Genomic DNA, 16,497 nt, shown 5'->3' on the forward strand with positions numbered 1-16,497 from the left:
TATCAGTCTTTTATTCTGTCATAACTTGACCTGTCTGTCATATGTGGTAAACAAAAGACCCATAGACAGTAAGAAATGTACAGTGGAAAAACACAGCTAAATTGTAGCATTGTTTATAGGTGCTAATATAGGTTTGTATTTTGGGATATTGGGAGTTTCTGATGGTCAGGGATCACATGACACTTTCCACAACAGAGTATCAGCTAGTTGATGTGTGATGAGTTTAAATAAGCTGGGAAGTGTCTTCTGAGTGAGAGTGGAAGACCTGATTTGGCCATGTGATTTATGTAATATATACAGTCTGGCTTATTTTTGTATTCGACTTGCACAAGTATCAGACTGAACATAGGAATGTGGAACAGTTGCAGTCAGATGGTGGAAAAAGTTCTTTACATAGAGGCACATAGTGCACATGCCATGCTGGTTTTGCTGCCTGCCTGATAATAGGTAGCATTTGCGCTGCATATTTATCAGCTGTACTACTTATGGGATGAACTTGAAAACTTTTAACTTAGCTTTTTATTTGTGGATTTTTATTTTTTGAAGCTGAAACCAGTGAATGAAACAAGCAGCACTGGTAACTACTGAGATGTACATACCGTTCAGGTCTGAATCATGTCAGGTTGGAAACTGTCCGAAAATATAAATCCATTATAAATAATGGATATCCATTATTTTATATTATAAATAATGGTTATCCATAATAAAGTTTATTCTCAGTGTTTTTCAGTGTCAGTGATAATTTATATTTATACTAGAGCGAACTGTAGGATGATGTATGTAAGGGGATTTACTCTTCGGAGATGGCAGCAGAGGAGCTAGTGGAAGCTGAGCTCAGCAGATGAGGTCCCTGGAGGAGTGATGTCGAGACAGGAGTGTGAAACAGGAGAGGGAAAGATGGATGAGGGTTGTGGGAGGGGTGCTCTAAGCCTCGTCAGTGGAGTTGCATTTATTATTTATGTATATGCTTTCAAGCAAATAACCAGCCGACCTTGTCCCGTACTAGGACCTGCATAGTGTACGTGTGTGTTGTTGGGAGGGGGGAGTGGGTCTTTTTGTCCTTTGGAAGTCCCCGCAAACATTAATGATTAATTGTTTACTTTCACGAGACACCACCATTCTGTTGACTTTTTGTTCTTAATGCTTTTCTTTTTTTGTGGCAGTGGTTGGGTTTGGCCTGCCTGCAGAACCAGATTTCCTGGTTTGTAGTTCACACTCCTGTTGGCTAAGCCACTTCCTCCCTCACAAACATTCCTCAGACATTTGTAGTGATTTATGCCGGGGTCGTAGGTCAACTGTTATTCCAGAGAGGGTTTGTGCAAAGGAAAGGAAGTCTTACCCCTCTGTTTTGAAATCCACTTCTAACTTAATGTTGAAAATCTAGAAATTTTCCTCAATAGAATATTAATAGGTTTACATAAGATTACAGGAACAATTGATAAAGAAGCTGACTTAATATTGTAAGCTAGATGTAATTGTAGTACCCCTAAGTGTAGTTTTTTAATTCTCATTTTATGTCCTGACCTTTTCTGGTCAATGGAGCACTCAAATGAACAAGTTTAATGGGGTTAATACTACACTGTTTACTAAATATGTTTAAAATTTAGCTGACAAACTTGTTCTTGTGGCAGTGATCTGGACGATAAAAAAACAAGTATATTTTAGCACTCTTCACTATTTATATTCAATTTAATTCACACTTCAATATTTCAGTCAACTGTGAAGTGGATCAGTTTGAGCTCATCTAGAAATGTACGCATCACATATATATAAGGTCTGCACAACATGAAGCCTCCACTGAAACCGAACTCAATGAGTCAACCCAGTAATGACGAGAATATTGATTGCATTTGTAAATGTGAGTCATTGAATACAAGGAGTTCACTGCAATCTCTGCTGTTTCAGACAAAATATTTCCAAGTTGCTGAGTCATACATTCACTGTCTTGTTTTTCTTAAATACGCTATATACAAGTTTGCAGACTTACGTTTTTCTTTGAACATCTAGGATATTAGAAAAGAGTTATCCACCATTTACAGCAGCACCCTGTACTATGTTGGAAAGACATTACATCAGGTTTTTGAAAACTACTGTGAGGATTTGATTAGATTATTTTGGCCACAGAAGCATTAGTAAGATCAGGTACTGATGCTAGATGTTGTCACTCCAGCTCAACCTGTGAGGTATGAGAATACAAAGTACACTAAAATGATGGGGGAGCTTTTACATAGCAGTAGCACAAAAAACAATTCTCTCTGGCTAGTGGTCTGTGGTTTTTTGTTTTTTCTTTTTCAAAGGTGTCACAATGTAGTTCTTTGTGACCGTTCTATGAAGATTTGCATTTGGTCAGTCAATGGTTCAAATCAGTCGCAGCACAAATGTACATCCTGGCTTGTTAAACATGGTATTCTGGCAAGAAGTGCAGGCTACTTGCACTGCAGACAAAATATGTCATCACGAATTACTAATCTTACTGTACTTCTAGAAAAATGGCATCGGGGCGACTTAAGACCCAGACATTGTGGAAGTGAGCAGCAGCCTGTGAGTGTTCACTCACTCCTTCCCCTTCATGTTTGTTGTTATTTTGGTTGCTCACGCCTCATTCTGTGATATTTTTCTCACATTTCATTGGCTGCTGCTTGTCACGGCTGTTTGTGCTTGTCATAGAAATTCCAACCAAATTCAAAAAGGCCATTCTGAACATTTCAAGCATGATTAAAAATATGGCAACTTCAAAAACTAGAAAAACAATGTTGCTAAACTATGAGTTTGTGTTTTCATCTTTCTCATACTCACTGTTTCTTCACCAAAATCATATTTGCATCACTCCAAAGCACTAACAAGGACCATAAAGATGAATGTATTTAAAAAAGAAAGCTTAGTCTGTGCCTTGAGGTGCAGACATGCTGGGATTTTGGGAGAAAGTATATAAGGCAGCCGTTTTTAAAAGTTTCTTCAGTTTCTTCAGTATTTAAAGACATCCAATACTCCTTTACCAAAGCCCTATAAGTACAGGAAACCTTTTTTAAAATAATGGGCCTACAATTCATAATAGAATCTCTCATGATCTTGGATTAGCCTGGAAAATGCAAGCATTTGTTATAAGTAGTAGATGAGTTGTTACACCAGGCACCAAAGCAATGGGTGGCTGAAAGGTCCCAGAGTTACTTTGTACGTGTGTGTGTAGGCACGTGGAGTAAACACAAGTCGCTGTTCACTTGGTGCCGGTGTGGTCTCTCTGGAGGCGTCTGGTTCCAGTGTTTGTTCTGGATTAAAGGTTGTTTTTGAGGAATCTTCTTAAATCAACATCAAAGGTTTTTCAGTTTGTTTTTGTTTTACAGCCACTGTGTTGCAAACCTGTGAGAGCTAGCTATCGGATTGATCCATTTTGACAATATTCAGAGTTTTAAAAAAGTAATTTGCTTAAGAGCTGTTAAATACAGGCTCTGACTCTATGTAAGCACCCTGTTCTGCTACAGCTATGGGAACTGACAAACAGTTTCCTTGCTCAAGGGCAAGTAAGGTTAGTTGTCAAAGCAAATACAATTTTCATTCAGCTGTCCTTTTACAGTGTAAGTACCGACTTCTGTTCCCTGTCTTGTAACAGATTGCGCTGATTTGATAATGTTTCCCCTAGACTTTATCTCAGACTGGGTGATTGGACTGATTATTCTACCAGAGTGGTGCGAACACATTATTGACAAATGCACACTGACACAAAACAGTAGTATTTTTTTAGTAGACTAAAAAAATACTGAGGTATTTGGTAGACTTTTTTAAATATACAGCAAATTTAAACTGTTACTAGACACCATTAATAGTTCATATATATGGTACAAGTTAACGTGTGATGGATTATGTAATATTTTTATACAGTGTGGGTTTCCTCCGGGTCCTCCAGTTTCCTCCCACGGTCCAAATACACACGTTGGTAGGTGGATTAGCGACTCAAGTGTCCATAGGTGTGAATGTGTGAGTGTGTGTCATCCTGCGAAGGACTGGATGTGTTCCTGCCTTGCGTCCAGTGATTCCGGGTAGGCTCCGGACTCACTGCGACCCTGAACTGGATAAGGGTTATAGACAATGAATGAATGAATTTAGAACATTTTTAGACCAATACAAAATAGTATGTGAACAGTTTAAATAAAAGCATAAACTGGTTTATTTTATTCATGGTTTGAAGAATGGATGTTGATCCACATCTCAAGAAGTTCTGTGTTTTAAGATTACCGTGACTAGATATAGATTCTAATCCAACAGCACAAGCCGCCTCACCTCTGATAGGTGGTTCTACATTAAATCAGTCTGTCAGCATCTCACTTACATCTTTACAGGTCTAAATAGATACTGCATAAATTAAGCATGGATTACAACAGCGACAAGGGGTGAGATAATATCAGACATACTACATCTCAGTATTGGGGTACCTAATGTTGGGGAAAAAAAATCTGATCAGATCTTGTAAAAAAGTAACTGAATTTTTGTGATTTTTTTATAATATTATACTGTAATTACACATTTATTACAATACATAAATATAGGGAATTATAGGGAAATTTCATGTATTTCCCTATAAATTATTCAAATAAGAGCTGCAATTTTTAATTGTGATGCTTGAGGAGTGTATATATAATCTTTCCATATGTACTACAAATTTGATTTGATTAGTTTGTACATAGTACTTTTTAACGTGAACATGGGAAGTGAATTTTTAATATTGGCAGTATCTGTATTGCACAAGGAAAAAATAATTAGTCTCTGTCCATTTCTGATTTGTAGGTGTAATTTCTGTTCTCTCTTTGAAGTTGTATTGGATACCTCTGCTTGTGAAGTACAGCGGTTTTTGGATTGCAGTTTGATTGCACTTTCAGCTCCTCTATGCTCTTTCCTGGTTGGCAGATAGGGCCTCAAGGATCTGTCTGAATGTGATCACTTACGGGTAGCAGACGGTGGGGCATATTTTTCCTCAGTAGTCATGCTGCAAAATACACAGTTCCTCTTTTTACTTTGCTCTCCGTCGGAGCACTTCTGGGTGTGGAATCGATGGTCATGTGGTCCACCCACCGGTTCACTCATCACAAGGTGAGTCATCAAGAATGCACTTAGTCAGATCCAAACAACTGCTTTCTATGCTTGTGACCACAGGAGACGAGAGTGGATTTAGTGTATTTTGGACAGCAAAGAGCTAATAGGAGAGCTTGGAGACTGAGTGGGTGATTTAACTAACCCCTCTACAACAGAGCCTCAACATCTTCATTTGGTTGTGTTTATCCTTAATTTTGATGTATTTTTAGTTTGGAAGCAATGTGTAGCCTAGGGCAGAAGAGTCTTAGACGTCTTTGTGTGCCGTCTTGTTTCATATGACGTAAACACAGAAGCAGGTGGGGGAGAAGCTTGAGAACACTTAGTTCTTCTCTGACCCTGTGGCTGAAGGCACTCCTGTGTCCTGGGGAATGTTCCACGAAGTATGATTTCTCAGTTTAGCCCGATAATTTTAGTCTCAGGTCAAATGTGTTCAGCAGGAAAAGAGATGAAGGACACTCCTATTGGACAGTACTCATATCTAGGCTTCAGTAACTAGCTAAATCCTGAATCCTGATTTGTGGAGCACCCCCTGAACAATTCAGAGACCCAGAAAGCATCCCTCTGGCCTAAATGACCATTACTCAGGATCTGGGGGGAAAAAAAGTAACAGAAGAAACTATTTCATAAATATTCAACATGTTTGTTTCTTTAATTATATTTGCTAAATATTTTTTTTAACATGAAATATCCAAACTTTTCTTTGTAGTGTTTAATTTAGCAAACTAAATTCTAAACAGATTTTGTTTTTATTTTTAATGCATAAACATATTTTGCATTGTATTCTTTATTAGGGGAAGATTGATCACCATGGACGTTTTATACTTTATGAAATTGTTAGCTTTTGCTAGCTCAGTTTAATGGTAAAACAGTCACTTAAAAAACCCTCTTACACCCTTTTCTATGGCAATATTCATGTGCTATAAAAACGTGGTTTTCTCACGTGAAGCAGTCCCGTGTCTTGATCACCTAAAGACGCCTCTTCCAAAACCTGTGACTAGAGCTGCAAGTGTTGGATTCTAAAGACTCTATTGAATAAAATGTTATTTTAAATCTGATAAGTGTTAACAAATCAGCATTGGTGAGATCATATATTAATGTTTGATTTTTTGTTATTTATTTATTTATTTTTATTTATCCCCCTGGATCTTGACCACTAGAGAACCTTCATCACTGCATTTCCACAGCCTCTAGCAGATGCTTGGTATTGAGCATGATGACCCTAGACTCATGAATGTTCCAGAGTGTTCAGTTTTATTGGTGAATACTTTTCCTTGGATGTTTCACAAGCTCTGCTTTCACCAGTGAAAACCAGCATCTTTAGTGGGTGCACCTTTGTTGTAGCTAAATTCACAAGTGAACCTATGTGTGCTTTTAGGTCCTTTACACCTTTATTTGCTACACAAAACATGGGAATTTCTTTTTCAAGTCATCCGAGAATTTACATTTACGTTTCGGCATAGCTGCTCGAGATGAGGGTAGGTACATGAGCTTTGCCTGACGTAAACAAGGACTACTGACGTGCAGACTGACCAATTAAATGTTTACAGAGAAGGTTATCGACCAATAACGGTAGCTCTACAGTCAGACCGTCCAATCAGAAGATTTTAGGCTACTTCACCACGCCCCCTTCTCACTCAAGCGAACCAATCGGAGTAGGGGAGGGCGGGACTAGTTTGTGAATGAAACACTTCTCTAAATTCTATGTAAGCTCTAGAAAAACAAAATCCCGGACGTTTGTGAAATTCAACCCAGACATTTTTTTAAGTCTAAAAAAGAGGACATGTCCGGGTAAAAAAAGGACGTCTGGTCACCCTAGTGTAATCTTATATTCAAAAGGCTAATTGTTGACACTGGTAAAAGTATGCTAGTTGCTACTAGTGATTGACTAGCTTTTACCCTGAATTTATTTTTCCCGATGTGGAAACGTGTGGCTTCATTGCTGGAAATATGTCAGTTATTAAAATGAAATTACTATTTTTAAATAATCAGGTTTATCCCATTAATAAATATTTATTGCTGACCTGTTATTGACAGATTGACAATGAAACATTTGTGTTTTCTCCCCAAATTATCCATGATAATTTATTTTTCAAAATTTCAGGCCTTTTCTTTAATAAACACAAAGTATCATTTTTTTAAAGTTGATTGTTTTGCTTCCAAAGCTGAAAAATGCTTTATATTTGTTGATAGATGTTGTGTTTTTATATAGTGAGTGTTTTTCTGAACTCGTCTGGCTTGTCAGTGTTTATGAGTGTTTACTCTGACATCATCTTAGGTGACTAAAATCATTTCAGATGTGTGGTAGTACCATCTGTCTGGAGTGACTGGATTGTAAGTGTAACTATTACAAACACTCTATAAATAAATTGAGCTACAAACTAAAATCTAAAGAAAGGGAAGCGCCTTGACCTTTGTACTGTTCTACAAATCAGCTGTAGATAATAGAAAGCTTTACATGTGCATCCCACAGTGTGTGTGTGTGTGTGCTGAAGTATGTTTAAAGTATTGGACAATAGGACCTTTAGAGTTGTGAAGGTTAAACACCTAGGAGATATTAGAGGGAAGTGGAAAGCAGAGTGTGCTTTTTATCTAACCTCATACTGAGTAATGGTGGAAGGGAAGGGCACTGTACCCGTCCAGAGAGAGCAAAACCAATTATGTTCTCTTGGACTTATGACTACAGATGGTGGTTGTTCAGTACTTTACTGATATAAGAATGAAGAACTGGCCTCTGCCTGGTCTTTGAGATAACTTGGTTGATCTTTGCTACTGCATGCTTTTGTGCAATGGAACCTAAAATATTAACAGCACAAATGAGAGCTTGTTTCCTCTCAGCCTCACAGTAAAGCAAAACACAAGCGGTAAAGACTGCACTGTATATTTTGCTGCTATTTAGACATGGCTCACTGTAAATATTTTGTTGAGCAAAGTACCTGCAGGTCTCTTGGGCCATCCGCCACCCATCTGTTGATGTAAAACAGTGGTGGTTACATGCTAATGTAGAACAATTTCCTTCAAAACATCAGTCCAACTCCAGGATGCCAAATGTATTTCGCTATATTACGTCTGGTCCATTTCCAATCCATTATACCATTTTTGCACTCAGAATATGTCACTGTCTTAGATGTGCTGTAAACAGACACTATTAACAACCTGCAGTAGAGAGGAATGTTTTCCTAAGATCACAAAGTCTTCTTTAGGGTACATTTTACAGTGATAAGAAGTTTTTATTTTATCTCTGCAGTATGACTCTCTACAGTGTGTGTAGGCCAGTCACATTCTTTCAAAACAAGAGCATGTAAAATGTGAGCACCCAGCTGTTGCACTATATTTTCTGCCTCTTTCAGGATGCCACTAGACCACTTACAGAATGAATGTTTGCAATATTTTTCATTTGTGAGTTGTAACTAGTATAAAAATGAATCATGTATTACTCATGACATGTGTCCTACAAAATCTTGCCTAAATTGAGTGTTTTTATTAGAAATGGAAAAACAAATACCAGACTGTTTTGGCAGAGGCTTCTTATTAAATCTGAATCAGATTTTTTTTGGTAAACAAAAAATGACTCTGCCTATTCCTGTACCACTCATTGCAGTTAATGCCATGCTAGGCAGCTTGCCTATGCCTACGTCATTACTACACCCAGTAGTGTAGATATACCAGAATATTACCCTGCCAGAACACACACATCCAATTTTATCAGTTTCAAGTGGATTCTGAAGTTTGCTTTCAGATGGATCATGTTCTAGGCTTTGTTTAAGGTGTTTCTGAGAATAGGTGCTTATTCCCGACCCATTGTGATAAAGCATTTTCCCCCATTTCGGTTTAATAGTGAAATTTGTTTTAAAAGCATTCCAATCCCATGTTTGTGAAAATGGGTATTGAACTCAATTAACATTCTGGAATTTTGTTTGGCATGTAAAAAAATCAGGTCAGTTAAATTACGAGGTTAAACCTACAAAGTGTGCTGTGTAATTTTAGAGCACACTTTCCCAGCTCATGACTGCAACCCACAGTCAAGGCATTACATGCTAATTTGCCAAGTGTTATGTCAATATGTCAGCGTAGGCTACTGATTTATCTTGCCAATTTTAGCAAATCATTGCAGGTTAGATTGTAACAGATGTTTAAGTGAGTGGGAAAACTCTTATGTTGTGATTTAATTTGCTTATTCATTCAGTGGAAGCGTGCTGGACTAAGTGCTACTTCATATATATGTATTTTTCCCTTCTGTATATTTTTTTTTCAGTGTACAATACTAGCTATTGTTTTGGTTTTTAGTTTTTTCTGTCAGTGGGATTTATTTTGGGGATTTAAGGCCTTCCAATTTCTTACTGTTGGTCACATTACCCTTAAGACATGTCACTGTTTGAATAGGAAGAAAACCGCAGCAGAGGAATCAAACTCCTGCATCATTCTCAAGCTGTTTATTACAACCAGTGATAGTATCTGGGTCATATCTGAATGATAGAAATAGTTCAGAGTCAGTTAGCTGCTTATGTATTTTTTGCATTCGCACTTGGAGAACCTAATAGTGTTGTTATTGTACTAAGCACTTTTAAATACAGTTGTGATTTTTTCAAATGAGTAGCTCCTTATTTAGATCTTTTATATTTTTTTGACTCTGAATGTAGAGCTTTGTAAGGTCAATGGTAGTTGGGAGAATGGCAGAACATAAGACATTTTCTTGACAAACATCATAACATTTAGTTTTTCATGTGTTGTTGCCTCAGGTTTGTGACTCGGGAGGATGTTTCAACACATGTTTAAAAAGCTGACTTAAAAAAAGCCATCCACTCTCATACACAGTTTGTGACCAGTGTTCAATTTATTCTGAGTAACTATGAATATTGTCCTAATTGGTCCGTGTTTGCATGAAGCCAGCATCCCAAGGGGTACTTACAATAAGTGAAGCAACACTTGCACATTGTTGCACTTGGTTTTATTTTCATAGCTGCAAGCAGGTAACGAAAAAGACTTTAGGTGACAGACGGGCATTAGCAGAGTGAGAAAATGTGTTACTTTATAAAGAGATGGAGATTAGACGTCTTGTCAGTCACGCTGGCCTGGCGTGCAACAAATAGCTGCTAAATAAATAAATACAAATGCATAAACAAAAGGCAGTTTTAGTAGTTATTTCATGAGTATGCATGGATTGATCACATTTCTGAACTGGAATAATGAAGTCTATTCAAACTGGAATGGTTAAGGCATTTTTAAGGCACACAAAAACAAGTGCATTCACGTCATTCGCCAGTGTGATACCTCTGACTGATTCTGGCTTGCTTGAAATAGTTCCTTTTTCTGTTGACGCCTCAATGACTGAGATGTGCCAGAGTTTGAGATAATTGTACTTGTGGGAGGTATGGCTGAAATCACCAACAGGGAAATCTTGTTCATTACATCACATCTTATTAAAGAAACTTCTACACCACACACATGCGCACGCACACACACACTAATATATATATATATATATATATATATATATATATATATATATATATATATATATCTCATATCTTTAAAGAAACGTCTACACCACACACTTGCGGCACGCACACACACACACTAATATTAGTGTGTGTGTGTGGTGTAGAGGTTTCTTTAAAGATATGAAATATATATGTATGTGTGTGTGTGTTAAAGGAACCTAATATTTATTTTTTTGCTCTCTATTATATATTTTAAGACAGATGTTAAACTCAATTTTTCATGCTTTCATGCTATTATTAAAATATCTGTATAAAATATATGTATATGTATAAATCCTGCCTGTAATCAAAGGCATTGGGCTGGTGGTTTGACACGGCTGTAGTAGGTCAAGACTAGAGTGACAATTACTAGAATACTCCTCCTTAAAGTGTATGCTGTGTGAAAATGCTGGGGGATGTGGGTTGTATATGGCTGTCAAGTTAGGAGTGGATAAGAGAGCGACAAGCCGGATAATTACTGTGATAATTATGACAGTCATGAGAGGGTTTCATGCAGAAGTTGGCGAAGCTCTAATGACCTGCCTTTTCTCTCAGCAGAGATCCTAGTGAGGAGTGCAATGGAATCAGCGGTGCTCTCTCTGTGGAGCCCGCGCCTGGCTCGAAACTGAACGAGTGGTGTCCTGCGGCGTCTACCCCTGCCCCTGTGCCCACGCTACGCCCTGCCAGCATGGGGGACGGCCTGGACGCGGCGCAGATGTCGGGGAGCAGCAGCAGTCAGGGGCAGCCTTCCTCCCAGCCCCCTGGTGTCTTCAACCCTCCTCCTCCTGAGATCGCCAACGCTGCCCGGCCAAAGCGCCAGACCAACCAGCTACAGTACTTGCTGAAGGTGGTGTTAAAAACCCTGTGGAAGCACCAGTTCTCATGGCCTTTCCAGGCTCCTGTAGATGCCATCAAGCTTAATCTCCCTGTGAGTGTTCTGACCTTTATGTGGTCTCTTTCTGTGCCTGGAGTAGTTGAAGGGAGTGAAGTTAGTTTCTGGTAAATGAGGTGTGGTGGTTTGTGGTGGAAGCATATGACTTTCCTTGCCAAGAGCAGCCTGCCTCTGAATAGGAGGTTTTGGGCTTTTTTTTGTGGTTGTTTTGTTATGTCACTGACTTTTGTGTAACCCTTTAGGACTATTACAAGATAATTAAGAACCCTATGGACATGGGAACAATCAAAAAAAGGCTGGAGAACAGTTACTACACAAACGCCCAAGAATGTATTCAAGACTTCAATACCATGTTTACCAACTGCTACATCTACAATAAGGTACTGAAAGATGTCAGTTTATCTGAGCCTGAATGTCTGTCACTGAATATCACTTGCTCTCATTCAGTAGAGGCATAATAATAAAGGTTAAAACTGAATTTTTGTGACTGGTAATGGTATGTATTGCCCCCTACAGGCTGGAGATGACATAGTCTTAATGGCTGAAGCACTGGAGAAACTGTTCCTACAGAAGATTTCAGAAATGCCCCAGGACGAGGTTGAGATCACTGTCATGACTCCTAAGGGTCGTGGCCGGGGCAGGAGGGCTGATGCAGGTAAGAACTCTTCAGTGTTGTGAATAAATATAACTGCTACAAGCAGGGGTCTCACTTCATGTTGATATCATTTTCTCTCTCGCTCACTTTTTTATTAATCTCTTTCATGCCTACTAGGGCTGACCGTGAAGCCTGGGCCTGGCTTGGATTCTCCATCAACGACTCCCCAAACACGTGGCCTTTCAAGTCTGGGATCAGGGCCACAGACTAGAGGACCACCCCCGGGCCCCCCTTCTCTTCCCCTGCAACCGCCCATGCCAGTTCTACCCCCTAGAGTACCCCCTACGATTCCAACCCATGCACCGCCGCCACTGGGCGCCCCCTTTTCTCTGGCACCAACTGACTGCAATCCTCAAGCCCCAATTATTACATCGGTGCCTCCTCCCTCGACCCAGACTGCTCTACCACCCATGCCCATTCAACAGAGCACTCCTCCAGTTCTTCAGAGTGTTATGCCTAAAGTAAGACATTAAAAAAGGAGTACAAAATGTAATTAACTAATTTATAACTGTCACACTAATGAATGGTAATTGTTTCCTGCGGTTTGAAAGTAAGTTAGAATGATCAAACCCATGTTACCAGTTTGGGGCGAAGGAAAAAGTGTCATTTTGTTATTGTTCTTTACAAGTTTTTATGTAATGATTGCATTTGTTTAGTGTTCTAGAAATAATACAGATATGCTTGATTAATTTTTATGTAGTTTTTTTTGTTTAAATTATTGCTTATATAAAAACAATTAGTTGTCTTTTTATTTAATTTTTTCTCTATATATTTTTTTTTAAGCTTGCTAGTTTAATGGGTCTTTCAGGTGATTCTATTAAATTGTGGCAGGTCTTACAGTAACAAATGGTCATGTAGTCCACCCTGTAAGCTCTTCCTCTCCTCTTGTATCTCTTTTTCCATGAGCAGCAGAGAAAAAGCCAGAAGAGGAAAGCAGACACCACGACACCCACAGCAAATGATCAGCTGAGTGAATCCTCTCCAGCTGAGTCAAAGTCGGGGAAGACTATGCCACGACGAGAGAGCGCCCGGCCTGCAAAACTCTCTAAGAAAGAGGCACCAGACTCCCAACACCATATGACCTTTGGAGTCCCTGTCGGTGCTCACAGCCCCAAACAACAAGAGCAACTGCGCTACTGTCTAGGCATTGTGAAGGAAATGTTTGCTAAAAAGCATGCTTCATATGCTTGGCCTTTCTACAAACCAGTGGATGTGGAGGCCTTGGGATTACATGACTACCATGACATCATTAAACACCCCATGGACCTTACTAGTATCAAGGTGAGAATGTAGGTTTTTTTTTTGTGCTGCAAGTGAACTTAGTAAGTTCATATAGCTCAGTTTTTATTTGAGGAAAATCAGAAATATAATTTATTATTAAAAAAAAAAAAACTTGTTCTTGCATTGTTGTTGTTTACCTGGTTGTGCATAACATAAGCAAACATGCCATCTATACTTGGTAAATAGTTCTGCCTGTTAATTAGAGGAACACATTAATGATATAATTTGATTATGAACACGTATGTTTTATTGTAGGAGAAGCTGGACAACAGGCAGTACAGAGACGCGCAGGAGTTTGCTGCAGATGTGCGGTTAATGTTCTCCAACTGCTATAAGTACAACCCCCCAGACCATGAGGTGGTTGCCATGGCACGCAAACTGCAGGTATATAGGCAACCCCTTACGCATAACACCACCTGCGAACAACACGGATAATCATTACGGTTCACTGAGAATCATCTCTCCTTTACCAGGACGTGTTTGAGATGCGTTTTGCTAAAATGCCGGATGAGCCCGAGGAGACCTTCATCCCAACCCCTGTTCCTGTTCAGCACCCTCCTCCCCCTGTTCAAGCCTCATCCTCCGACAGCTCCAGTGACTCTTCCTCAGAGTCTGAATCCTCCACAGATGATTCAGAAGAGGAAAGGGCTCAAAGGCTGGCTGAACTGAAAGAACAGGTGTTTATTTAAACTAGAATAGGCAAACTTTGTCAAAAGCTTTGACATAGGGATCAGTTTATTATTATTATTATTTCATTTTGGCCTTTATTATTTATTTATTTATTTATTTATATTTAAATTAAATTTGTCTTTAAACATGATTTTCTTCTATCTGTTTTGTTTGTGGTGTAGCTTAAGGCAGTTCATGAGCAGCTGGCAGCCCTGTCCCAACCCCAGGCCAGCAAACCAAAGAAGAAAGAGAAGGAAAAGAAAGAAAAGAAGAAGGATAAGCACAAAAAGAAAGGAGCTATGCCTGGGCTGGACGAGATCCTCGAGCCTCCCCCTGCTCTCCAGACACAGAAGAAGAGCAAGAACAACAAAGACCCTCTGCCCAAGAAGACAAAGAAGCCTAAGTAAGCCAGAAAAGCCCATTTTTAAAAATGTTAATTAAACCATATTCATTTTATATAATTTGAAAAAGTAAACCCATGATTAAGCATTTATGGTAAATATGGTGTCTTTTACCTGCTTTTGTCCTGCAGTAAGAAGGAAGGCTTGAAAAACAACCGCTCCCTGCCACCACAGGGCCCTGTGCCACCTACGCTGCAGCCAGTTCAAGGTCTGGACTCGCTTGATGATCTCAGTCTGGGAGGAGGCGCAGGACCTGCAGGCTTGGCCCCTATGGAAAAAAGCAAGCCCATGTCCTATGAAGAGAAGAGACAGCTGAGTCTGGACATCAACAAGTTGCCAGGGGATAAGCTTGGCCGCGTGGTCCATATCATTCAGTCCCGTGAGCCTTCTCTCAAAAACTCCAACCCTGATGAGATTGAAATTGACTTTGAGACACTTAAGCCTTCCACACTGCGGGAACTGGAGAGATATGTGTCATCTTGCCTCCGCAAGAAGAAGAAGCCTCCGGGTGAGGGCTGTTTGATTATGCTTCTAATTAGTTCTCTTACTGTTCTGAGGCATGGATCAGTGAGTGGACAGCACAGAATTAATAACTGCCTCTTATTTCATATGTAAAAATATGAAAGTTTCACCAGTAGCTAATGCTTTGCCACTACATTAAACGGTATGCACTTGATTCATTTTACTGCATTTGTGACCATATACAAGTAAATAAGACTTCTCTTAAATTTTATACGAGTGGGTATATCCCTGGTTTCCCATATTTTTCCCAAAAACCTGAAATGATTATTGAGATTTCATGTGGATATATAACAATCATGGAAATGAACAAAACACAGTTTACAGCATCATTATTTTATGTAGGTATTATTGCTTTTTTAAATCCAGTTGCGGAGAAGACCATGGAAGCAATGAGTGCTGCAAAGACGAAAGGCTCGTCCTCAGACTCTGGCAGCAGTAGTGAGTCTAGTACCTCAGACAGCGAAGAGTCTGAGTCAGGTAAAATCATCAGTCCGAATGTTATCAGTGAGTCTCAAGTAATTTGTGTCACATTTTGTTTTTTATAATTTACATTTTATTGATTTTTGATTTATTGACTTTTTTCTTTAAAATCTCAGGATTGGCTTCTAAACCGAAGAAGAGGGGCCACGCCACGAAGGAGGGAAAGAAACCCCACCATCCAATGATGGTTCCAGGCATGCCCCAGCCTCAGGCGACTCTCCAGCCCCAGGCTCCAATGCTTCAGCCCACAGTCCATCTAAAACAGCAGCAGCTGCTGCAGCCACAGCATCCATCTCCTGCTACGTACATGCCTCCCTCTGTCACAGCACTGGAGTCCTCACAGCTGCTGGAGAATACGTTTGACTCTCTACCCCCCTTTGTCCCTCCCATCATGCACCTGTCCCACCACACAAATGACTCATCATCTCCTGCCCCGCCTCACCTTAATGCTCACCCGGCAGGTGGCCCTGGCTCACCTGAGACGCACCCTTTTTTAAACCAGCACCTCCCAACCCCAGGTAAGTTAAGGCGTCAAGACTCTGAACTTTAAATGTGAAACAGACCCTGTAAGTAGGTTAAAGCTGTTTTTACCTACATTGGCCTTCATCTATAATAATCCTTTCTCAGTTTCAGTTGTGGAGTAACCAGGCACTGTTTTATTTTTAGGCAAGTTTACTGGGTCCAATGACAATATTCTATTGTCTTAAAATTTGTTGTTTTAATGGGAATATATATATATATTTTTTGGGCTTATTGTGGATATCATTAGATAGCCCACTACTAAGCCACTTTAATTATTCCTAAATACATTACGTGATGCAGCTCCATAGGAAACTAATCTCATAAATTCAACTCATTGTCTACTAAACCAGTCCTTTTTTTTGGCTGAATAAGGTACCCTGAAGTAGGGAAAACACAAAAATACATTCAAAGCATTAGGTTGGGAACACCCTGCATTAAAGTTCATTTTAAAGTGCAAATCTACTCCATGACAGATTTTACATCTGATTCTTCTTGTACTAATCTAATTTTTCC

At 39.4% G+C, this 16,497-nt stretch overlaps 1 protein-coding gene across 8 annotated transcripts in view; it reads left to right on the plus strand.

Annotated features, from left to right (window-relative positions):
• brd4 (bromodomain containing 4) overlaps positions 1–16,497 on the plus strand; it is a 36,266-nt gene that overhangs the window by 14,709 nt on the left and 5,060 nt on the right. For 3 of the 8 annotated variants that reach the window (XM_066674211.1, XM_066674206.1, XM_066674208.1), the window contains 11 exons: positions 11,118–11,490; positions 11,697–11,834; positions 11,971–12,109; positions 12,227–12,570; positions 13,019–13,390; positions 13,646–13,774; positions 13,864–14,067; positions 14,242–14,462; positions 14,592–14,968; positions 15,349–15,486; positions 15,579–15,980. In XM_066674211.1, the coding sequence (XP_066530308.1) occupies positions 11,251–11,490; positions 11,697–11,834; positions 11,971–12,109; positions 12,227–12,570; positions 13,019–13,390; positions 13,646–13,774; positions 13,864–14,067; positions 14,242–14,462; positions 14,592–14,968; positions 15,349–15,486; positions 15,579–15,980 (2,704 nt within the window). In that variant the 5' untranslated portion in view covers positions 11,118–11,250. The remainder of the gene's footprint in view (positions 1–11,117; positions 11,491–11,696; positions 11,835–11,970; positions 12,110–12,226; positions 12,571–13,018; positions 13,391–13,645; positions 13,775–13,863; positions 14,068–14,241; positions 14,463–14,591; positions 14,969–15,348; positions 15,487–15,578; positions 15,981–16,497) is intronic. The other 5 variants (XM_066674214.1, XM_066674207.1, XM_066674209.1 and 2 more) reach the window with 3 other exon arrangements.

The sequence above is a fragment of the Hoplias malabaricus genome, chromosome 6 (assembly GCF_029633855.1).
Source record: "Hoplias malabaricus isolate fHopMal1 chromosome 6, fHopMal1.hap1, whole genome shotgun sequence".
Lineage (NCBI taxonomy): Eukaryota > Metazoa > Chordata > Actinopteri > Characiformes > Erythrinidae > Hoplias > Hoplias malabaricus.